At 44.6% G+C, this 23,423-nt stretch overlaps 2 protein-coding genes across 4 annotated transcripts in view; one reads left to right on the forward strand and one right to left on the reverse strand.

The window, feature by feature from the left end:
- SLC36A1 (solute carrier family 36 member 1) overlaps positions 1–12,419 on the forward strand; it is a 106,493-nt gene extending 94,074 nt beyond the window's left edge. The window contains exons 12-13 of the mRNA XM_070465669.1: positions 10,065–10,128; positions 12,329–12,419. Of these exons, the coding sequence (XP_070321770.1) occupies positions 10,065–10,128; positions 12,329–12,380 (116 nt within the window). The 3' untranslated portion in view covers positions 12,381–12,419. The remainder of the gene's footprint in view (positions 1–10,064; positions 10,129–12,328) is intronic.
- The window catches only part of FAT2 (FAT atypical cadherin 2), an 87,739-nt gene that overhangs the window by 13,276 nt on the left and 51,040 nt on the right, over positions 1–23,423 (reverse strand). For all 3 annotated transcript variants that reach the window (XM_070465651.1, XM_070465649.1, XM_070465650.1), the window contains exons 12-20: positions 23,259–23,412; positions 20,563–20,796; positions 17,684–18,067; positions 15,114–15,328; positions 14,021–14,158; positions 13,132–13,275; positions 10,915–11,112; positions 5,922–6,732; positions 4,252–4,397 (exon numbers count right to left, since the gene is read on the reverse strand). In XM_070465651.1, the coding sequence (XP_070321752.1) occupies positions 4,252–4,397; positions 5,922–6,732; positions 10,915–11,112; positions 13,132–13,275; positions 14,021–14,158; positions 15,114–15,328; positions 17,684–18,067; positions 20,563–20,796; positions 23,259–23,412 (2,424 nt within the window). The remainder of the gene's footprint in view (positions 1–4,251; positions 4,398–5,921; positions 6,733–10,914; positions 11,113–13,131; positions 13,276–14,020; positions 14,159–15,113; positions 15,329–17,683; positions 18,068–20,562; positions 20,797–23,258; positions 23,413–23,423) is intronic.

A 23,423-nucleotide genomic window follows, 5' to 3' on the forward strand; every position in this document is an offset into this window, starting at 1 on the left:
CTCTCAGAACATCCCACCCTCACCTTCTCCCACAGAGTCCCAAAGTCTGCTCTGTATATCTGTGTCTCTTTTTCTGTTTTGCATATAGGGTTATCATTACCATCTTTCTAAATTCCATATATATGTGTTAGTATACTGTATTGGTCTTTATCTTTCTGGCTTACTTCACTCTGTATAATGGGCTCCAGTTTCATCCATCTCATTAGAACTGATTCAAATGAATTCTTTTTAATGGCTGAGTAATATTCCATGATGTATATGTACCATAGCTTCCTTATCCATTCATCTGCTGATGGGCATCTAGGTTGCTTCCACGTTCTGGCAATTATAAACAGTGCTGTGATGAACATTGGGGTGCACGTGTCTCTTTCAGATCTAGTTTCCTCGGTGTGTATGCCCAGGAGTGGGATTGCTGGGTCATATGGCAGTTTTATTTCCAGTTTTTTAAGGAATCTCCACACTGTTCTCCATAGTGGCTGTACTAGTTTGCATTCCCACCAACAGTGTAAGAGGGTTCCCTTTTCTCCACACTCTCTTCAGCATTTATTGCTTGTAGACTTTTGGGTAGCAGCCATCCTGACTGGCGTGTAATGGTACCTCGTTGTGGTTTTGATTTGCATTTCTCTGATAATGAGTGATGTTGAGCATCTTTTCATGTGTTTGTTAGCCATCTGTGTGTCTTCTTTGGAGAAATGTCTGTTTAAGTTCTTTGGCCCATTTTTTGATTGGATCATTTATTTTTCTGGAACTGAGCTGCAGGAGCTGCTTGTATATTTTTGAGATTAACCCTTTGTCTGTTGCTTCATTTGCTATTATTTTCTCCCATTCTGAGGGCTGTCTTTTCACCTTGCTTATAGTTTCCTTTGTTGTGCAAAAGCTTTTAAGTTTCATTAGGTCCCATTTGTTTATTTTTGCTTTTATTTGTAAAATTCTGGGATGTGGGTCATAGAGGATCCTGCTGTGATTTATGTCGGAGAGTGTTTTGCCTATGTTCTCCTCTAGGAGTTTTATAGTTTCTGGTCTTATATTTAGATCTTTAATCCATTTTGAGTTTATTTTTGTGTATGGTGTTAGAAGGTGTTCTAGTTTCATTCTTTTACAAGTGGTTGACCAGTTTTCCCAGCACCACTTGTTAAAGAGGTTGTCTTTTTTCCATTGTATATCCTTGCCTCCTTTGTCAAAGATAAGGTGTCCATAGGTACGTGGATTTATCTCTGGGCTTTCAATTCTGTTCCATTGATCTATATTTCTGTCTTTGTGCCAGTACCATACTGTCTTGATGACTGTGGCTTTGTAGTATAGTCTGAAGTCAGGCAGGTTGATTCCTCCAGTTCCATTCTTCTTTCTCAAGATTGCTTTGGCTATTCGAGGTTTTTTGTATTTCCATAAAAATTGTGAAATTGTTTGTTCTAGTTCTGTGAAAAATACCACTGGTAGCTTGATAGGGATTGCATTGAATCTATAGATTGCTTTGGGTAGTATAGCCATTTTCACAATATTGAGTCTTCCAATCCATGAACACAGTATATTTCTCCATCTATTTGTGTCCTCTTTGATTTCTTTCATCAGTGTTTTATAGTTTTCTATGTATAGGTCTTTTGTTTCTTTAGGTAGACATACTCCTAAGTATTTTATTCTTTTTGTTGCAATGGTGAATGGTATCGTTTCCTTAATTTCTCTTTCTGTTTTCTCATTGTTAGCATATAGGAATGCAAGGGATTTCTGTGTGTTAATTTTATATCCTGCAGCATTACTGTATTCATTGATTAGCTGCAGTAATTTTCTGGTAGAGTCTTTAGGATTTTCTATGTAGAGGATCATGTCATCTGCAAACAGTGAGAGTTTTACTTCTTCTTTTCCTATCTGGATTCCTTTTATTTCTTTTTCTTCTCTGATTGCTGTGGCCAACACTTACAAAACTATGTTGAATAGTAGTGGTGAGAGTGGACACCCTTGTCTTGTTCCTGACTTTAAGGGAAATGCTTTCAATTTTTCACCATTGAGGATAATGTTTGCTGTGGGTTTGTCATATATAGCTTTTATTATGTTGATGTATGTTCCTTCTATGGCTGCTTTCTGGAGAGTTTTTATCATAAATGGATGTTAAATTTTGTCAAAGGCTTTTTCTGCAGCTATTGAGATAATCATATGGTTTTTATCTTTCAATTTGTTAATGTGGTGTATTACATTGATTTGTGGCTATTAAAGAATCCTTGCATTCCTGGGATAAAGCCCACTTGGTCATGATGTATGATCTTTTTAATATGTTGTTGGATTCTGTTTGCTAGAATTTTGTTAAGGATTTTTGCATCTATGTTCATCAGTGATATTGGCCTGTAGTTTTCTTTTTTTGTGGCATCCTTGTCTGGTTTTGGAATTAGGGTGATGGTGGCCTCATAGAATGAGTTTGGAAGTTTGCCTTCTTCTGCAATTTTCTGGAAGAGTTTGAGTAAGATAGGTGTTAGCTCTTCTCTAAATTTTTGGTAGAATTCAGCTGTGAAGCCATCTGGTCCTGGGCTTTTGTTTGCTGGAAGATTTCTGATTACAGTTTTGATTTCCGTGCTTGTGATGGGTCTGTTAAGATCTTCTATTTCTTCCTGGTTCAGTTTTGAAAAGTTATACTTTTCTAAGAATTTGTCCATTTCTTCCAAGTTGTCCATTTTACTGGCATAGAGCTGCTGGTAGTAGTCTCTTATGATCCTTTGTATTTCAGAGCTGTCTGTTGTGATCTCTCCATTTTCATTTCTAATTTTGTTGATTTGCTTCTTCTCCCTTTGTTTCTTGATGAATCTGGCTAACAGCTTGTCAATTTTATTTACCTTTTCAAAAAACCAACTTTTAGCTTTGTTGATTTTTGCTATGGTCTCTTTTGTTTCTTTTGCATTTATTTCTGCCCTAATTTTTAAGATTTCTTTCCTTCTACTAACCCTGGGGTTCTTCATTTCTTCCTTCTCTAGTTGCTTTAGGTGTAGAGTTAGGCTATTTATTTGACTTTTTTCTTGTTTCTTGAGGTAAGCCTGTATTGCTATGAACCTTCCCCTTAGCACTGCTTTTACAGTGTCCCATAGATTTTGGGTTGTTGTGTTTTCATTTTCATTCATTTAAGAGGGTTTTTAAAAATCTTTTTCACTGATAAGACCCAAGCACCTGGAAGAGTACCTGTTGCATAGTAATGCTTGATAAATATTTGCTAAATGAATTAAGTTCTAACTAGGGCTTCCCTGGTGGTCTAGTGGTGAAGAATCCACCTTGCAATGCAAGGGACACAGATCCCTGCTGTGGGAAGATCCCACACACCACAGAGCAACACAACTACTGAGCCCCTGTTCTTAGAGCCCACGTTCTGCAACACAAGAAGCCACCACAATGAGAAGCCCAAGCACCACAACCAAATAGTAGCCTCCACTTGCTACAACTAGAGAAAGCCTGTGCCCATCAATGATGACCCAGTGCAGTAAAAATAAATAAATATTTAAAAAAAATAAATGGGGCTTCCCAGGTGGTGCTAGAGGTAAAGATCCCGCCTGCCAATGCATGAGACATGAGATGTGGGTTCGATCCCTGGGTAGGGAAGATTCCCTGGAAGAGGACACGGCAACCCACTCCAGTATTCCTGCCTGGAGAGTCCCATGGACAGCAGAGGCTGCTGGGCTCCAGTCTATAGGGTTGCAAAGAGTCAGACACAACTGAAGCAACTTAGCACAAACCAGCTGCCAAAGTCTCCTTTCTCTTTGGGAGATGGACATGTGTGATGGAGGTGTTAAAATCAGGCAGGTACTCTGAGACTTTCTACAAGATATAATCAGAAAAACTGAAAGACCCTGAGAAAGGAAGTTCATTTTCCTACATATGATTCCATGTATCCTAATGCTGAGTTTATCATCTTGAGCGCCCCCTTGGTCCAACCCATCTTGGGGAACATTGGTCTCTTACTCAGCCAAAGTGATAAAAGCATCAGCCAGGTCTAGGTGACCTCATGCATCTCTCTTTCTATCTTCAGAGGCTCTCTGTCATTCCTCAGAACAGCCCAACCTCTGTTGTACTAGGACATGATGCATCCCCAAGTGGGGTGGTTTTGGCCATTGTAACCAGAAAGTCTCATGTTCTGACCTTAGAGAGTTGCACCTAGGATCACAGTAAACCACGCAAGGATTTCTTTGCGGAAGTTTGCCTTCTTGGCCACGCCCATGTCGCCCCACCTCCCCAGCCTGGCACGCCCCCAGGAAATCTCTCTGGGTGGCGATGCCTTACCTTCAGGGAGAGACGCACTGTCTTATTGCTGAACAGGAGAAATGCCTGTGACTGGAGAGTCTTCAGGCGGAAGTGGATGTGCCCGTTCTGAGCCTCTGGGAGAAGGTACCGCCCAAAACTCTGACCGCTGAACCTCACGGCAGTACCTGTGAAATCAACCAAAGGTGTCACCTCCACCTCCAAGTGGTCACCACGGAGCACTGGAACCGACTTTATCTCACTCAACCCTTGGGTGGCAAGCGAAGTCATTGCTCACATTTTACAGGTGAAGAAACGAGGGTGTGGGATAACTTGTCCAGGGTCACGCTGTTAGACAGGGGCCATCACCCTGCAAACCTTTCTTTGGCCCCAGTTACCCTTGCTGTGGGTCCCAGCCTGGGTCAGAAACTATGAGCTCAAACCATGAAGGAAATAAGAATTGAGCCAGAAATATTATCAACCAAGTGTGTTGGTTGATATCAAAATCCTCCATAGTTTCCATGTTGTTTCTGACATCTCTTGGGGAAGAAGGAAGCCAGGCTGGAGAGGATCTTGCATATATATGTGATTTCAGGAACACCACAAGGATTTTTTGCCTCAAGATATCTCCTTCATCATTAGGAGTGTAATCATTTGAATAAGCACGTCCCACATGATAGGCTGCTAAGTCAAGAAGAAAGAAAATAGTGATAAATAATGTGGCTAAATCTTCCATAAGGTCCTGCATGCCCCATCCCCAATAGCAATTGCTAATGCACTGTTGCATGGTGAGGGGTCTGAAACTTCACCTAAACTTGAGTTTTTCAAGCTTATTTTATCATGGGACCCTTTAATGTGGACCACCTACCATTAGCCCTTGGATATAGCATTCTGTGGAAACCCCTTTGAGAAATGCTGTGTTATATTAAGCAATACCCTCCCCAGATTTTGGTTTTTAAATCCACCCTCCTCAGAAGTGAGTTCACTTATTAAATCCTTAAAACCTCAGTGTGAATAAGATTATCAGTTGTCCGGGCTCCAGATTTCCTAGGGAAGAGGATTGGTTTGGGGGGAGGGGGGTTGGGAGGAGGGGAAGAGAAGTGTTGAAGAGAGGGAACACAGGTGAAAAGGAGGAGAGAGTTTTAATAATCCACTCAATGGTACACAGCTAGTAAATGATAGAAGCTCAGATTTGAACCTGAGCTGCCTACTCTGAATACTAAGGTTAAACCCATTGGACTATAGTGACAGTAGTAGTAGTGTTACTGACTCAGGTTAATTGACCACCTTCTATATGTCAGGCACTTTTCTAAGCAAGCACTTAATATTTAATTCTTGCTTAATCCCTACAATAGCACAAGGGCATAGAGAAGTTAATTAATTTTCCTTGGGTCACATGGCTCACAAGCGGTATAGCTAGGATTGGAACCCAGGCAACTTGATGCTGGAGTCTATGCTTTTAGCTGTGATCTGAACTGCCTCTTGTCTTCTTACCATTATTTTCAAAATTAAAAAAAGTGACCAGAACTAGGGCGCTATTCCATGATGAGATTTTCTGAGGCCATACCTGTCTCGTGGTGGTCCATGGCCCTTAATCCTGTGAAAACATCCCTCTAACTAAACCAAGAGCCCTGTGTTGGGATCTCCAGCCCTGGAGTTGGGCTGGCCAGGTCCAGCAGCACTGGGTGTCCTGGGGAAGGCCCACCTCTCACCTTTACAGGAGCAGTTCTTCTCCAGGCGGTGCCTCGGGGTCAGGATGCTGAGCCGGGCTGTGCTGTACGTGGGCCCAACCCTGGGGTCCAGGCGCACGGTCTCTTGGCAGATTTGTCCCTGGCAGCTTGCCCCCTGGCAGGGCACCACAGGCATGGCCGACCTCATCTGAATTCCCACCGAGTGCTCCATCTCCTTGGCTGAGCGAGCGATGGTGGATGCCAGCTCCTGGAGCTTGGAGAAGGCCCCCGCATGCCCCTCGAAGACCAGGAGCACATCCACACCAGCCGTGGTCTCTGCTGGCTGAAGGCTGGCCAGGTGGATGTTGGCTCGTTTGATATCCAGCCAGTTGCTAAGGAACCTCTGCAGGTTCCTCCAGTGGTCACTCACCAGCTCCTCCGGGGTGAGCTGGTGGAAGCCCATCCACATGGTCTGCTGTAGAGCCTCCGGCCCCATGTGCCACACGTGGACGTGGACACCAGCCATGGTGGAGAAGGTTCCGTCGCTGACCGTGACGTTGAATGTGTATCGGCCCCGAGGCAGCGCGTGGGAGGCAATGATCTTGCCGTCGGCCGCCCCCACTGAGAAGCGCCGGCCCACGCTCTCCTCTCCTGCCAGGCTGTAGGTCAGTGTGTCCTGCGGGTCTCGGTCTGTAGCGTGGATTTTGCCCACCATGCCGCCCTGGAACTCCTCCTCCCCAGTGGTGATGAAGATCTCCAGGGGGAGGGCAGAGGGTGGGTAGTGGCTCTGCTCCCTGACGTGGACCTTGACCGACGTGGAAGATGAGAGGGGCGGGGTGCCGCTGTCTGACACCTGTGGGTGAAGCAGGCTACGAATTAGGACTGTGGCTGTCGGGGCCTCCCTGCTGCTCCAGGGTGGGCTCAGCGTGCTGTTGCATTTGAAAAGGAAAATCATCACTCCAGAAGAATCGAGGGCTTTCTGGAGGGATTTACAGCCCACACCAGGCGGTAAAACTTAACTCTACCACCTCCTTATCTGACACCTCTCTGAGTCCCTCCTAAGCCTCGCCAGCCACACGTTTCCTCTTGAACTTCTCTCATTCTGTCTCTTTCCTTAGGAGGGTCATCACATGTCTCCTAGTGATTTCAGAGCACATCCTTTGTGGCCACTGTCAGCCCAACAGGTTCTCTTACTCCTCTTTCCTATGTGACTGGGGTCAGGCTGGGGATGGGCATGTCTTCTTCAGTTCAGTCAACAAATATGTACTGAGTGCCTTGTATGGGCCAGGCCCACCGCCGTGACCAGGAGAAAAGAAAGGTGAGGAGGAGAGGTGACAGACAGGGAACAGCAAGTATCAGGCCCTCGGGTGGGAAAGAATGCTGAAAAAGCAGAAAGGGACCAGAGTGGCCAGGGCTGAGGGCCAGAGGTGAGCAGAGAGGCAACCTAGGTGGTTACTGATGGGCTGAGGATCACGAGGTTGGGTTTAAGTCAGAGACATGAAAAGCCACCAAAGGTTTTAAGCAAGGTGATTATTAGAATAAAGTAGAAATGCCTTTCCCTTGCACATTTCACCAAGCATCTCTACAACTTTCTGCCCAGACTTAGACAGACAAGGGTGAAGCTTTCCTTCCTCTCCTCAGTAGCATTACCACTTTCTCAGCTGTCAGCAAGGGTCTTCACAGTTTTCCCTACAGTAATATCTTGTTCATGTGGATTTGCTTTGAGTGGGCAAGAAAGGTATAATAATACACCTGCTTCTGGGAATTATGGGTAACTGATGAGATAGCAATAGCAATGGCAATAATTAATATTACTGCTAAGTATTATAATATATGGGCTTTCCTGGTGGCTCAAATGGTAAAGAATCCTCCTGCAGTGCGGGAGACCTGGGTTCGATCCCTGGGTTGGGAAGATACCCTGGAGGAGGGCACGGTAACCCACTCCAGAATTCTTGCCTGGGGAATCACATGGACAGAGGAGCCTGGCAGGCTACAGTTCACAAAGAATCAGACATGACTGAGTGACTAAGCACTGCATTATAACATGTAACTGACATTAACTGAGTACAAACTGTGTGCCAGTCACTTTTACATGCTTTAAATGTGTGATCGTAGTTTACCTGTCTGAGGAGGCAGGTATCCTGAGGTGTCCTACTTTACAAAAGATATAACTGAGTCTCAAAGAGGTCAATTAACATCCTCAAGGTTGTACAGCAGGTAAAGCCAGAGCAGAATCTCCTGCCTCCCAGTGAACCAAAGTGGAAATACAGGACAAATGCAAGAAGGTGATTGAGTTACTAAGTGATAATCTGAGCCAGGCTACAGAGATCAGAGGAAGCTGATCTCTTGACCTAGGCTTTTGGGTTTGAAGACTCTCTACATTAGCCCACATCTGTTCTCTGAGCTGAAGTCTCCCATTTCCAGCTACTTATTGGACACCTTCACTTAGTTATATCATGGACATCTGAACACCTAAACAGAGCCCTCATTTTACCCCATAAACCTGTTCTCTCTCCATCCAAGTCTCTCCAGTCTCATAAATGGCCCTACCAACCAGACTTCACTGGAGTCATGAACCTGGGAGTGGTCCTGATTCTTCTCTTTTCTTTCTCTCCCCATAACCAATCCACCACCAACTCCCACTAATTTCCAAGCAAAACCTGTTGCAAATCTGTCCACTTGTTCATCTTCATCATCACCTCAAGGTCTCAGCACCACCTGCTCCAGCTTAGATGACTTCTCATTGGTTTCCTTCAACCACTCTTGCCCCCTTCAACTGACTCTCTCTGGAACTTAAAAAATGAACTTCCTGAGACACAAGAAGGGTCACTTCCCTGTTAGAAACCCTTCCATCACTTCTCACTGCACCTTGATTAGAATCTACAGGTATTACCAAGGCTTATCATGGGTGACCGTACTTCCTGGTTAGCCCAGGACAGTCTTGATTTTCATTTGTTGTGAAAATCAACAGTTATAGCCAATTAACTGTTTTTAGTGCCTCTCTCACTCTCAGGAGCATCACAGTTTGGACCTCAAATAACATGGTCGTCCAAGCTATGAGGCCCCCATGAGCCATCCAGGCCATCCCTGCAGCTTCATTCCCACCATTCCTCACCATGTGATGACCAAATGACCATGTCTTGGGTCACTTCAAGCTCTTTCCCAAAGTGGGATTGGTCTTGTCTTGTTCTTCTTGCCTGGGACACTCTCCAGCCCCCTTTTCACGTGGCCAACAGGAGTTGGCCACAACTCAAGGGCAGCCACCCTCTGAATATGTCTCTGCAGTGCCTTTTGAGCTTCCCATCCCTTTCCTTCATCTCTTTATTGTTTATCTCCATAATTAGAATCAAAAGCCCATGGGGACAGGGATCACCCTCTTCTTTCCGTTGCTAGCATGGGACCCAGCATATGATAAGTACTCAATGGATGCTGAATGAATGAATGCCTGACTGGCTGTCTGTCTGAATGGATGACTACAACATTCTGAGCCCAGAGAAGTTCACAGGATAGTAGTATCCACTAGACTTAAGATTTAAAAAAGAGATTTGGGGGAATGCAATGAGCATCAGCATGTTTCATCAGCATCTTGGCCATTTTCTCTTGGGCAGTTTTCCTAAAACCCATGATAGTATCACTGTAATCCCCTGCACATGTATATATGTTCTCTCATTGAACACCAGCACTGAAACCATGAGTAATCATTAGTCAAATCTACTTCACCTGCCTTCACTAGTCAAGGTCACTTTAAGATTGTATCTGCATGTAACCTAAACAGTAAGATAGTTGTCTGAGTTATTTTCCAATACTTGGGGAGTCAACTGTGTCTAGTGGGAATAGAACTGGTTCAGACTGGATAGGATCACCAGCCCTTCAACAGGGCTTGCCCAAGTTCTGCTTGGTGACCTTGATGTCAGAGGGCAGAAAACTCCAGCCTCAGGTAGTGCAAAGTGCCTCCATTTCTGGACATGCAGAGGCCTGTAGCTTAGGAACACCTGTGGCAGAACAATGATTACTGCACCTTTTTCTAATCACCTTTGCCCGTGCCCCCCTCACTCCTCAGGCCTGGCCCTTTGTTCTTTATCCATAAACACCCAGAGCCCCTTGCCTTCCAGGAGGTGGTTCTGAGACTTGTTATCCTATCACCTTACCTGGCTGCCTTGCTAATAAACCCTCTCTTCACCGCAGACTTCGTCATCTCAGCATTTTGGCTTGCTGTGACGCTGGATAAACTGAACACCAATGCTCAGAGGTAGGTCTTTAATAAGACTTGAGGTTCAAAGAGCTATTCTGGCCAGACTTGAGGAATTAGATCCAGGGTGAGGGAATTTCTGTTCTGAGAGCAGGGCAGGGATGAAGAGCTTGGAGTAAGAGTGCTGGAGTTTGGAGCAGCCCAGCTCTACCACTTATTAATAGTATCACTTTAAGCCAGTCACTTAATCTCTGTGTGCCTCGGTTGCCACATCAGGAAAGTGGGGGTGATAACTGCACTCACCCTAAACCATGGTGTGGAGATTTAGTGCAATGATGCATGTGAAGCACTTAGTCCAGTGCCTGGCACATATGTACATTTTTTTTTCTTAATAAGAGAAGCACTGATGGTGCTTTTATTCATTTATTATTTTTTATTGGAGTATAATTGCTTTACAATGTTGTGTTAGTTTCTGCTGTATAGCGAAGTGAACCAGCTATATGTATATATGTGTATATAGATCAACATATATAAATGGCTATATATATACACATACCCCCTCCCTGTTTATTTTAATTTGAGTTTATTAATTTTTAATTGGAGGACAATTGCTTTACAGTATTGTGTTTGTTTCTACCATATATCAATATGAATTGGCCAGGGGTATATGGTTCTCTCTTAAACCTCCCATCCCACCCCCACCCCCCATCCTACCAGTCTACATCATCACAGAGCACCAAGCTGAGCTCCCTGCGCTATACAACAGCTTCCTGCTAGCCATCTATTAGCACTGCCAGCACATTTTTTGTCCCCATGGTCACCACCAGTGGCCCCCACAGCTCTCACCTCGATCTGAAGCTGATACCATTCCTGGACTCTCTTGCGCAGGCCTGCAGTAGTCACCAACCATCCATCTGCGGTCACTCGGAAGGCTAAGCCATCATTCCCCTTGGTGATTCGGAATGAGAAGGGGGGACCATTCTCTGGGGAGTCTGGGTCACTCAGGATCAGTTGCAAGACTTTGCTGCCAATGGGGGCATTTTCCTGAGAACAAGAGTGACAAATCAAAGAGCAAAGTGAGTCCCAGTCCTTCCTGTCACATCTTTCTGGATTCCCTTCTCTAGGATGAGTCCTCGGCACTCTGGCTACTCCCAGGTCATGCCTACATCTTGAACTGTCATTCATTCATTCTGCCTGTCAGTGAATTAGTGGTTGACTTTGTTAGTCTAGACCAGAGCTTCCTGAGGGCAGTCCTAGGTTTTAGAAACAAAGGCCATTGGGGCTGGAAGGGTCTTAAGAATCCCTTTATCCTACAGAGAGGTGACTTGTCCAAGTCACATAACTGATAATTCATGTATATAAATTTGTGCCTGAGATCCACGTGGGAATTTTGTGATTCATAGGATCAGTTGAAAACCTAGACATGGTTTCATGATTAGATGACCAATGGAACACACATCCAATGAGAAAAATTCAAAGACAATTAGTAATTCAACTGAGAAGAATGGATTCCCTGGGTATTGTTCCAGGTTTTTTTTGTTGTTTTTTTTTAATATTTATTTGGGCTTCCCTGGTGGCTCAGACGGTAAAGTGTCTGTTTGCAATGCTGGCGACCAGGGTTCGATCTCTGGGTCAGGAAGATCCCCTGGAGAAAGAAATGGCAACCCACTCCAGCACTTTTGCCTGGAAAATCCCATGGACGGAGGAGCCTCGTAGGCTACAGTCCATGGGGTGGCCATAATTTGGCTGCGCCAGGTCTTGGTGGCATGTGGGATCTTCAGTCTTCATTGCAGCACACAGGATCTTTAGTTGCAGCATGCAGGATCTAGTTCCTAGACCAGGGCTCAAACCTGGGCTCCCTGCATTATAAGCACAGAGTCTTAGCCACTGGACCACCAGGGAAGTCCCTGTTCCAGTCTTTGTCCTGTAACACAGGAATTCAGCATGCTATAATATTTCCAATGATTGTTAACTGTCTTTTTAACAACAAAACTTTATCTAAAAACAATCTTATGAGCAGAAAGTCATAGTTTCATGTTCAACAGGTAGTCTGCCATTTCTTATAAAACCCTACTTTTATTCAGGTAGAGCAATACCCTCAGCAAAGGTATGCTCCTCCTAAGAATAGACAGACTATGATTGGTTTAAGTCAGTTGTAATAATCTGATTTCCTGTGCGAGTTTTTTTATTTAAGGGTAATCGTGTAATCCAGTTCTGATCATTGGAGGAGTCTGACAGGTGAGGGTTCTTCTTTTGATAGAAACAGATTCAGCAAAAGAAGTCTCCTCCTGTTCACCTTTGAAGAAGGTTAGGCAAGGATGTGATGCTGGAGCTGCAGCAGCTATTTTATAACCATAGGAAGAAGGTGAGTGAATTTGGAAGAAAGTAATCCAAAATTGTGATACCATTTTTTTTTTCTGCTGAAATAACCAATTCTGGAATAGGTTTTCTCACTATCAGAACTTTTGCTATAGGATTAATAAGGCCTTATTGTTTAATGAACTTTTAGTCAAGTGATCTGTTATTAGCAGACAAAGCATCCTAACTCATACTCACAATTTCCAAAATAGGTGACCCTGGTTGATGGATATGGGACTCAGAATTCTGTGCTCCTACCCACTTCCTTACCTCTCTTTATGTGATCACAATTCCCTACAGAATCCCAAGGCCTTCTCCAAATCCTGTTTATAAACCATTGGTATAGTGGAAAGAGCGTGGGATCTGGAAAACCTTTGAGTTCAAATCCCAAATTTGCCACATTTTGACTATGGCATGTTTCTGTACCTCCATTTAAAAAATCTGTAAAATGAGGACTATCTACTTCCATATGGCTGTGTGAGCCCCCTATGAGATAATGGATGCAGAAGAACCTAGCAGAATGCTTGATAATTTTTAATTGTATAATCTATAATCCCCTTCAGCAGGCTGTGTTGCCATTTGGGATATCAATGCAAGGTCACAGTCACTGTTTGGGTGGACTGGTATCAGTGGTGAGCACCCTCCACTAGGAGGGAAATGGAGGGAAGATGATGGATTCAGGATGATTTTGGAAGTTGAGCATACCTGGACAGAGGTGCTGTAGTTGAGCTGGAAGAATCTTGGTGGGTTGTCATTGACATCAACCACTTGGATAGCAACGTCTGTGTCCTCATAGAGTGGGGGCTGCCCACTGTCTGTGGCTCGGAGCTTCAGGGAATAGCTAGAAGTCTACAGCAAGAGGCCCAGGGGAGAATTAGCAACAGGACCCTCAGTTCTGCACCCCCTGATTCATGACTAATGTTTTTGGAAAAATAAGATGGAGACACTCCCTTATGCCTGCCCCCACTGCTCTCCCATAGCATTTTAGGGCTCAGGTTCTGGTGTCAGGCAGAAGTAAATTTGACTTCCAGTTTAACTATTTACTAGCTATGAGACCTTGGCAGAGTGACTGAACTTGTATGCGAGTGATATCAGGAACCACATCTTAGGATTATTTTAAGGACCAAATGGCATAATGTATTTATGTCACATAGCTAAGTCCCTGGCACAGAGCAGGTGCTTAGTTATCTTACTAGATGTGAGACCTTGGCAGAGTGACTAAACTTGTGTGAGGGTGATATCAGGACCCACATCCTAGGATTACTTTAAGGACCAAATGGCATAATGTATGTACATCACATAGCAAAGTCCCTGGCACAGAGCAGGTGCTCAGTAAATTATAACTTGTTATAATGATCTAATAATCCTTGGTTAATAGTGAGAAGTTGGCCTGAGTTAAAAGTCACTCCGCCCCTCTCCTGCCTCTAGCTTTACACACCCCAGAGTCTCCACAGAGAAAAGGAATGGGGGACACTGTGGGCAGGTCTGGAGAAGCATCAGGCTGGGGTGTTGACCACAGTTCGCCCTCTGGACCTTCAGCAGGGCTATATTCTGCTCTGATGGTCTCAGAATGGGTCTGTCCCATGTGACTCACCTGTTCCCAGTCCAGGGCCTTGGCCACCTGTAGCTCTCCTTTCTTGGGATGGATGGCAAAGTGCCCAAGCTGGTTCCCTCCTATGAGGCTGTAAGTGATGGCACTATTTACAGGTCCATCTTCATCAGTTGCTGACACCTGCAGTGGAGGCAGGTGATGGTTGTGAATGGAGGGGCAAGAGAGACCAGAGAGGAAATCTTGGCCCTTAGGAGTGTAGGGGGCACAAATATGTTCCTGCCCCACAGATTGTCCTTGGGCTGGCAGTCTCTAGACCACAGTCATCCTTTCCAAGGGAATATCTTCATTTACATCCTGGTAAGGATGTCAGCATGGTTCATTCATTTATCTATCCATTCATTCATTCCTTCATTTACTCATTTGTTCATAACTGACAGGGTACTAAGGTCCTGTGCTAGGAGCTGAGGAATATGCCAAAATGAGTAAGCCCTCAGTAAGCTTAATGTCTAATTTTATGGTCAAGTCTAATTTGTAGCAAAGAATGATCAGTTTTATGGCTATAAATTTCACCTGGAGAGGTTAAACAAGGATTTGCAAAGCCTTGAAGGATAAGGAAGGCTTCTGGGAGTGGAGTCAGCATTCCAGGCAGAGGAAACAATATGAGCCCAGGGATATGAAAGTACAGAGGATGTTTGGGGAAAGGCATCTCCTTCTGTGTGGTTGGAGTGTAGGGTGCACGTTAAAGGAGATGAAAACCTCGAATACGGGCATGCAGAGTTCACTTTTACTGCATGAAATGGGGAGCAATTACATATTTAAATGCAAAGAGGTGTTGCTTGATGGTCCCCCATTCCTCGCTTCCCAGACTGACCCTCTGTGCCCACTATGTCCTCTGGGGCCTCTCCCATTCCCATTATTTCATTACCTGATGTAGATCTTATCAGACATGGCTCTCAGACATTTTGTCATGAGAGAGCTTGGTTGAGTGGCTACACGTCAGTCAAGTCTATAGTGTATTAGTTGATAAAATAATTATGCTCGTAGATTGACTAGAGGAGGGGAAGATAAGAACCCACCCCCAGAGTCCATCCCCACCCTCCCCCCACCCACACAGGGCAAAATCACAGATTCTTACTGTCAGCACAACATCCCCCACGATGGCATTCTCTAAGACCCTTGTGCTGTACAGATGCTGGGGGAAGCGGGGCCGATGTTCATTGATGTCGGTGATATTGACTACGATAGTGGTCATGTCACTGAGGGAGGAAGCGCCCTTCCGACTGCACTCGATGGACAGGAAGTGCCTGGGGCTGGTCTCAAAGTCCAGGCTCTTGTTGACGTATAGGATCCCTGAAGAAACAAGAGGTGATGGGAGCATTGAGGCAGTTGGGGCCACAAAGGCAGAGTACCGAGGGGTTCTTGGGCCAAATGCCAGGAGAGGCAGCTCAGCTGTGTTGGGAGAGATTGATCTCCTGCCTCATCTTCTCTGTCATCTCCTCCATCATCTCTCTGTTTATTCCCCCCCCCCCCAACAGTCTCCCTTCTCCTCCTCCATCTCCTCTCATTTTCCTTATTACCATCTCAGCAGCAGCTTTTCCCTCATTTATTTATGTACTATTTCATTGAGATTTTGTCTAAGTCTATAATATTAACTCTGTGTCATATGGATCTATAATAACCCTTAGAACAAGAACAAGGTGTGATTTCCTTTTTCTAGGTAAGTCAGCTGATGCGCCCAAAAGCTAAGTGACCTGCCGAAGCTCAGTCACCTAGTAAATGACAGAACTTACATTATAGAGTTTTATACTACCCAGCATTGTTCAACAAATTGTTAGGGCAGAGAGTTATTATTGTGAAAACTGGAAAATAAAAGAATAAGGATTTATCCTGTCGTTCCTTGATAACTGAATAGTTAATGGTAGAAAACTCTTCTTTATAAAATGATTCCAGTTAGTAAATGAATGAAGAATGACAGGGCTAGAAAAGGCCACCATTTTGCAGCCCCTAAAGAAGTAATATACCTAGGAAATAATCATTCAAGGCTGTTAAAACCTCTGTTGAAAGAATAGCTAATGAAGAACTCTATAATAGATCATACTGACAGCCTCTGAGCCTACCATCAATCTTAACCTCAGGAAAAAGAACCAATAAACCATTATATGCCTCCTAATGTTGTGCAAAGGAGAGCCCAGCATCATCTATGAAGCACTGTTGGCAAAATATTGAGCTTGAACATGGTCAAGGTCTTTGATCCAAATGTCATTTATAATAAGCTTAGGGGCTAGGGGGGTATATTATATAACATCATAAAGGTACAACTAGCCAATCCAAACTATTAAAAAATCTTGCCTCACACATGACCCAAATTTTTCATTAAATAAATGGCAGCAGGAAATAAAGAGGGAGAGGAGAATGTTAGAGATTCAAAGGGACATTATATAGTTCCTATCAATGAAATGCAATATGTGGACTTTTGAGGCTGTTGACAGACAAACAAACTTCAAAAAAGTCATTTGAGATATAGTCTGAAAAATTGTCTGGAAACTATATTAAGGAATTATTATCTTTTGGGTGTGATAATGATATGGCTGTGCCTTTACAAGAAATCCTTATCATTTAGAGATACACACCGAAGTTTTACAAACCACATGATATCATGTCTGGGATTTGCTTTTTTTTTTTTTTAACTGAGTTTTAATCCAGTTTCTTATTTATTTGGCTGCACTGGGTCTTAGTTGTGGTACTTGGGATCTTCAGTCTTTGTTGAGATGTGCAGGCTCTTAGTTGAAGCATGTGGGGTCTTGTTCCCTGACCAGGGATTGAACCCCAGCCCCCTGCATTGGGAGTGCAAAGCATTAGCCACTGGACCACCAGGGAAGTCCCTGGGATTTGCTTTAAAATAACTCAGCAATGGGTGGATGTGAGGGTTAAGGATGAAACTAGACAAGAAGAATGCTGATAATTACTGAAGCTGGGTGATGGGAACATGGGGTCCACATACTGTTTCCTCTATTTTAAAAAATATGTTTAAAGTCTCCATAATAAAAAACTGAAAAAGATTAGTGTTCAACAGTAAGGCTGCTGCTTTAGGAGGTAGAGCACACCATTGCAGAGGTACTGTGGGGAGGGATCCACGTGGGGCCTGGTCTGACCTGAGCAGCTTCTGAGGCCCTTCCATGGGATTCTGTGAGTCTGACTTAGATTCTTTCATGGATAGGAGGATAGAAGAGAGCAGTTTTCCTAGATGCCTATCTTTATGAGACTAAGAGAAAATTCAAGGGAGCCAGGATGTTTGTGGATGGCTTTAGGAGGGAAGCAGGCAGTCTTGCCTTGGGCTGCTCAAGCCCCAAATTCTAGCAGGTGCTTTATGCCTTGGCAGCCAAGGATGGAGGGTGGCCTCAGCATCCTGGGGCTGGATGTGAGCTGGGACTGTGAAGCTGCAAAGTGGGAGGAGGGGATCCTCAACACAGAGTCCTTGGTGGGGACATAATGGAAGGAGAGGTGTTTCCATGTGAGCTGGGCCCAGGGTGCAAGAAGGGACTTGGTATCTAGAGAGATCCAGAGTGAAAAAGGGGCTGAAGGATGCCAGGGAGGGGCTATGGTATGTGAAGAATCCAGTGTTCCCCAAGACTGTGAGTCAGTGTCTGTGTGTGTGTGTGTGTGTGTTTAGGGTAGGGGTGGGGCTGCCTGCCGGCGCTGTCTCACCTGTGCGGGCATCCAGGCGGAACCGCCCCTGCTCATTCCCACTGACCACTCGGTAACCAGTCTTCTCGGCACCCGGGCGAGTGAGGGTGGCCAGCCGCAGCACCTCTGTGCCACGCTGGGCATCCTCTGGCACCTGCACGCTGTGCTCAGTGTTCAGAAACACGGGCAGGTAGTCCTCCAGGCCCACCACAGAGACTGTGACGGTGCCCAGCGTGGACAGCGGTATTGGGGTGCCCAGGTCAGAGGCACGGACGGTGAGCTCCAGCGCTGCCTGTGGCCTGACCTGCAGCGGCTTTTCCAGCCGGATCACACCCGTGGTGGCCTCGATGGAAAAGTGGCCTTCAGCAGAGTCCGTGAGAGAATAAACCACCTGGGCATTGGTGCCTGGGGAGGGAGACAGAGTGCATTATTCATACAGAGGGACCGCCCCTGGGCCCTGTTTGCTGCAAAGCTTTCAGACAGAGGAGGGTCTGGAGGCAGCATCCCTGTAAAGGCTAAAATGCCTAGGCTCTTAGCAGTGAGACCCTCTCATGTGGGGGTTCTAGATGAGGGTGGGGTTCAAGACCTCATAGAACATTCTTGTGAAGGGGAGGGTTATTCTGCAAACCCTTAAGGATATCTGAAGCTGTTTATGCAGAGGGTAGGGTCCAATGTCAGCTCATAAAATGAAAATTTTACAAGCTCGAAACCACCCATAGCGAGTTCTTTGGTTGTGATAGAACAGTTCTTGATTGTGGTGGTGGTTGCATGAGTCTATACATGGGATAATATTGAATAGAAATGCATACATGTACATATTCAAATAAGTGCATACAGAAACTATGTAATTTGAAAAAGGTTGGGGTCTAATTATCAGTAATGTCCCTGGTGGCTCAGATGGTAAAGAATCTGCCTGCAGTGCGGGAGACCCAGGTTCGACCCCTGGGTCAGGAAGATCCCCTGGAGAAGGCAATGGCAACCTACTCCAGTATTCTTGCCTGGAAAATCCCATGAATGGAGGAGCCTGGCAGGCTACATGGAGTTGCAGAGAGTCGGACACGACTAGCAACTTCACTTTCTTTTTTTAATTTTCTATCAGTAATGTCCCATGACCAGTTTCCTGGTTTTAATGTCATACTACAGATTGCTGCCTTTGGGCGAAGCTGGGTGAAGGATGCATGGGCCTCTCAGTACTATTTTTGCAACTTCCTGTGTGTCTATAATTATGTCAAAATAAAAAGAAAATAAAAAACAGAAAACAAAATGTACACCCATGGAAAGTTCTCAGTAAATCAAAGCACATAGTGTTTTTCCAACTTTGTCTCAGAGGCTGTTATTTCCTTTGGTTGTGGACCAGATGAAGCAGTTGGTTCAGGCAGGGTCCATAGGGTCTGAAGAAGGCCAACATTTAGTGCTCAGCCATGAGAGCCTCACCCAATGGGAGGAGCACAGGCCCTGAGCCTATAGAGACTGAATCTCACACTCACATGGGGAAACACAACCCTTTTGTTGAATTTATGAACTAAATGTGCATACCATGCACATTCTTCCATATGTGTATTTTTTTCTCGAGAGAAGTACTGGTCAGGATACATTTGAAATATTTAGGTGGAATATTTGGGTTAGAATAATAACAGTTTTGAAGGGTTAATTGTTAACTGGTACAAGGCCAGAGGATGAATCCTAGAAGGGAGGTAGGGTTGGAAACACAGGAGTGAAGAGGCTACGGCTCTTTCATCCAGAAAGGGAACCTTGAGGCTGGAGCTGACAGTTAGCACGTCCCAGTCTTGGAAGGTCTAGGACACCTGTGTGGCTGCCAGTGGCAGGACCATGATTGACAGGTATCTGCTCCAAAATGCTAACACTTGCTAATTATCCGAGGAAGGAAGGGGCTGCCTGGGAAGTTGGGAGCTTCCTGTCCCTGGAGGTGTGCAAGCCCTGGCTAGTTGAGCATTTGCAGGGCCTTAGATGTTAGATGCCTTTGCACTAACTATTTGCCCTCCCTGGAATACCTGCATTCCTCCAAAATCTCTCACCTCCCTCAATGCCAAGCTAAAACTCCCTTCCTCTAAGAAGTCATAAATTTATTCTGTTGGTGTTACATGAAGCAGGGTATTTTGATGTCTTATCACTACCATCATCTTCATCATTGTCATATTCTATGTTCCTCTGGCTACTTTGATCCTTGAGGGTATTTTTTACCTATAGCAAAATTGTCCAATTTTCTTGAATTAAATTTTATAATTGTATATGTACATATATAGATATAAACGTATATATAACATATATATATATATATATATATATATATATATAGACATAGAGAGCGCCACAGTGAAAAACTTCATAATGTCAGTATCTTTAAATGGTACAATATGAAATGAATACTGGATGAATCCAATTTGCCTTGTAAATAGTAAAAGGAAAAGAATCCTAATGAAAACCATGTCATTAAAATTAAAATATAAAATATTAAAATGTAAAAGTAAAATGTAAACTATTCCACTTCATTGCCTAGAAAATTGATCCAAGAATTTAGTAGACTAAATAGAGTTTGTGCCCTAGGTTTCTTTCTTGTGGCCAATTAATCAGAGTTGAATAATTCTGATTAGTGTATTGTACTCAAACATATCCTGGAACTTAAATGATAGGATTGAAAGTGCTCCAGGTCTAAGAGGCAGGGAGAAGCAATGAGGCTGAAATGCCCCATATCAGTCTTGAAATGGCCAAAATCTTTGGTCCCCTAGCACTTAGGTATGCAGTTTATGAACATTTTCTACTTGTAACTGTCTGTAGGCTCAGGAGTGACAGTCCTTGCAGTTCCAGAACCACAGAGAGAGAGCCAAACCCTCACCTAGGGTGACCCTGTAAACAAATGGCCTCTAGTCCTTCTTTCTCACCTTGGTCAGGGTCCCGGGCCAATACTACCGCCACGGGGGTCTTCACCGTGGTGTTGTCGAAGACTGCCACAGCAGAGTGGCTGGGGAAGAACCGGGGGGCATTGTCATTCACATCCTCCACATGGAGGGTCACATCTGCCTGGCACGATTGGCCGCCTCCATCTGTCGCCTTGGCAACAAGGCTGTACGCATCCTTCTTCTCTCGGTCTAAGGCTGTGAATGTGGTCAGCTCCCCTGGCAGGAGAAAGGACAGAAAGTGAGCTTTCTTTCCTGATGTCTATATGAGATAACCTCAGCACCAGCCCCCACCCCTGCCGGTTCTGTGTGCTGTCACAGAGAAAAGGGGTCCTGTGTACAGATGGTTAGGAAAGAGGCTCAGTCTGTATCTTTCCACACCTGCTTGCTTTCCTAGTCACATTCCACCACCGCATCCCCAATTTAAAATCCACACCAACAAGCTACAAAGAGGCACAATGTTTTAAAATGCCAGTTAGTTTCTAACACCACATAAAATGTGTTTATGCTTTGGCCTGCAGTTTCACTTCTAGGACTGTATCCCATAGAATAATCAACCCAAGGAGAAAATATACATGTAGAGATATTATCTGCAGTATTCTTTATAAATAGCAACATACTGAAAATATCCTGTGTCTTTCAAAAAGATACTGGTTAAATACATTATCATTTAGCCATACAGTAAAATATTCTGCAGTGGGAAAAGTGATTATGGCAGAACTTTATGTACTGCCTTGTTGATAGCTCCAAGATATTGCTCTAAGAAAAAGGAAGTCACAAAATAGTATGCTATATAGAGATATATAACCAGTCTGATAGACTATATGCCAAGAGTACTTATCTTTCATTAAGAGGCTGGTTATCATGAAGATTTTCCAGTGTCTGCCTAATATACACCTACATGGTTTGCATTTTTGAACAATGAGTAAGTGAAAGTTGCTCAGTAGTGTCCAACTCTTTGCGACCCCATGGACTATACAGTCCATGGAATTCTCCAGGCCAGAATACTGGAGTGGGTAGCCTTTCCCTTCAAGCAATCTCCCCAACCTAGGGACCGAACCCAGGTTTCCCACATTGCAGGCAGATTCTTTACCAACTGAGCCACAAGGGAACCCCGTTTTGAATAATGAGCATGTATTATTTCCTTACTCAGATAAACCAATTCAATAAAAATTGAATTTTTTTAAGACCCTGCTAATCATCCTTCATCTGGACAAAGAGCAGTAGAGAGAGGTTAGGTCACCTACTTGGGTGACTCAACATGCCTGTGCTGGAATCAGAAAGGGCAGTGCAGCTTCTTGAAATACTCACTCTCACCTGCCACCTCCCTGCTCAGCAACCTCCATAGTATCCTTTGAACTACTGGTTCCAAGTGTCAGCAGCTGGCTCTCTGTGACTTGAGCCGTCTACGATGCATGTCCCCACACCCTCCATTACCGCAGCAGGACAAGGACTTCCCGTTCTCTGAAGGAACCAGTCTCTACCCTGTCTCCTCCACCAGATGCTCACAGCCAAACCTCTCCCAAGTATTCCGGTCTACTCTGCTTGACTCTCTGTTTCCCACTCTTTGCTTTGTCCCCTAACTGATAATGACAATGGAAACCATATCTACTGAATTATTATTATGTGCCAGACTTGGGCTTAGATTTCTATATACTTTATTGGGATCCTTACAACAGTGCCCTGGGAGAAGGAAATGGCAACCCACTCCAGTATTCTTGCCTGGAAAAGTCCATGGACAGAGGAGCCTGGCGGGCTGCAGTCCATGGGGTTACATGACCGAGCATGTGTGCACGAGGGTGGAGGGAGATGGGTTGGTAGCAATAAACTGGTAGAACTAAAAACAAAAACAAAAAAACAGTGCCCTGGGGTTTTATCTTAATCTGCAGCATACAACCTTGAGATCATGTCTTTGATCATGACTTTTTACCTACTTAAACCCTTTAATGCGGCTTCCCTGGTGGCTCAGATGGTAAAGCGTCTGCCTGGAATGTGGGAGACCCAGGTTCGACCCGTGGGTTGGGAAGATCCCCTGGAGAAGGAAATGGCAACCCACTCCAGTACTCTTGCCTGGAAAATGCCATGGACTGAGGAGCCTGGTAGGCTACAGTCCATGGGGTCACAAAGAGTCGGATACGACTGAGCAACTTTACTTCCTTTACTTTACTTACTTTACTTTAATGGCTCTGTAGGTAAGGCCTTGGTCCCTGTGCCCCAGGGGGCCTCATCCTTTGCCCTCTCTCTCTCCTGCCCTTCTCTGCACCAGTTTCTGCCTTCTAGGTCCTTACCTGTGCATTTTCTTTCCCAAAACAAAGTCCTTGTATGAAATCTCTTTCTGCCTTGAATGTCCATCCTTACCACTCCCTTACCCCCTGGCTATTTCCTCAAAGAAATTTTACTTAACCCCACTTCCAAACTTAAGCTTTGCTGTCAAACCTCACCTAACATCCTGAATTTTTCTTAACTCGGCACATGTCAAACCACTGACTGTGAAGACCTCAATCTTGTCTTACCAATTTTTGTCCCCAGCATTTAGTGAATGCTTGGCACATAGTGCCGATATATGTTTGCTGAGTGGATGGATGGATGGATAAGTGAATTCTTATTTCTTCTCTAAGGAGCCTGGTTACTGGTCACAGTGTATCAGTTCTTGGCTTGATCCTGCAACTCAGGAAACCTACCTGTGTGAGGATCCAGCTTAAATTCATCCGCCCCAGGGCCATGCAGAGAATACGTGATCTGAGCGTTGGTGTCGGAGTCCAAGTCTGTTGCAGAAACTTTCAAAATGAAGTGTCCTGGAGGTACATCTTCACTGACTTTGCCAGTGTAGAGAAGCTGAAGATGAA

This window comes from Odocoileus virginianus, chromosome 3 (assembly GCF_023699985.2).
Source record: "Odocoileus virginianus isolate 20LAN1187 ecotype Illinois chromosome 3, Ovbor_1.2, whole genome shotgun sequence".
NCBI lineage: Eukaryota > Metazoa > Chordata > Mammalia > Artiodactyla > Cervidae > Odocoileus > Odocoileus virginianus.